This window comes from Etheostoma spectabile, chromosome 2 (assembly GCF_008692095.1).
Source record: "Etheostoma spectabile isolate EspeVRDwgs_2016 chromosome 2, UIUC_Espe_1.0, whole genome shotgun sequence".
Classification (NCBI taxonomy): Eukaryota; Metazoa; Chordata; class Actinopteri; order Perciformes; family Percidae; genus Etheostoma; species Etheostoma spectabile.
The window spans coordinates 21,354,778-21,355,777 of record NC_045734.1 but is presented as its reverse complement, the minus strand read 5'-3'; the positions used below and the strand labels follow the sequence as shown (position 1 = coordinate 21,355,777).

At 45.0% G+C, this 1,000-nt stretch overlaps 1 protein-coding gene across 2 annotated transcripts in view; it reads right to left on the bottom strand.

Moving 5' to 3' along the window:
- The window catches only part of LOC116706572 (nucleoredoxin-like protein 1), a 3,561-nt gene extending 2,570 nt beyond the window's left edge, over window positions 1-991 (bottom strand). The window contains exons 1-2 of one of the 2 annotated variants that reach the window (XM_032543506.1): window positions 680-991; window positions 54-319 (exon numbers count right to left, since the gene is read on the bottom strand). In XM_032543506.1, coding sequence (XP_032399397.1) covers window positions 54-289 — 236 coding nt within the window. In that variant the 5' untranslated portion in view covers window positions 290-319; window positions 680-991. Of the gene's footprint in view, window positions 1-53 lie in introns of both variants that reach the window. The other variant, XM_032543498.1, reaches the window with a different exon arrangement.
- Between the last annotated feature and the right edge of the window lie 9 nt (window positions 992-1,000).

Genomic DNA, 1,000 nt, shown 5'->3' with positions numbered 1-1,000 from the left:
GTGTGTGTGTGTGTGTGTGTGTGTGTCTGTGCGTGCGTGTGTGTGCCTTGTACCTAATGTACAGGAGAACAAGCTGAGCACCGCGGTCAACATAAAATTCATCTGTCAACCGTTCAAAGAAGTCGGTGAGCGTCGGAGCAAACTGCTGGCAGCTCTCACATGCAGCAGACGCAAAGCAGAGCATCAGGATGCGGTTCTGCAAGCGCGTGACGATCTCCCGTTCTGTGTCCAGCTCATCGTGGTCCGTGTTGTTCTTCACCAGCACCCGGTCAACAAACAGGTCCACCATGATGAAGTGTCACACAAAGGAGGACTGGGGCTTGGGGAGGTACAGCGAGTGATGTGAAAACTATTTATATACTCATGTTATATATTTGTTTAACAGGGAAATCATCAGTTACGCAAAACATAGTATGTAGGAATTAAATAAAAAACAGATACTTGTAAAGGGCTTTTCAAATGCACATAGGCTACCAAACATGAAGAAAGCACTAAACACACATGAGAATGTTTAGGAAAGTTCTGGCATTTAGGTCAATCTTGCATACTGCATGATTTGATGACTCTGCCCTATGAATTAGACAGTATGTTTCCACTCAGTAAGAATAACAAACCTCCCGTTTATAATATGAGCCCATCTTGCCTGCCGTTAAATCGGATAATCCTTACAGTTACTCACTGTGCCTCTCACAAATATCATCGCCCCTTGATGCCACAAATCCAAATAGGAAACAGCATTCAAAATCTCTTTTTTTCTTCTTCTTTTCAACTCCTCCTGGGTCGTACTTGAATCAGTTCACAGCCTCTCAGTTTATATCACGTTCACTCATTGACTGTCTCTCCTTCACCTTGAAGGCATGCAGTAGCTACTCACTACTTCTTCTTTTGTGTCTCTGCACTCCACCTCCCCTCCTCTGTCTGGGAGGGAGGGATTGAAAGACAAGGTGACAGAGGGACAAGAGACATGAAGTGTGCACTGTGGTGTGTGTGTGTGCGTGTG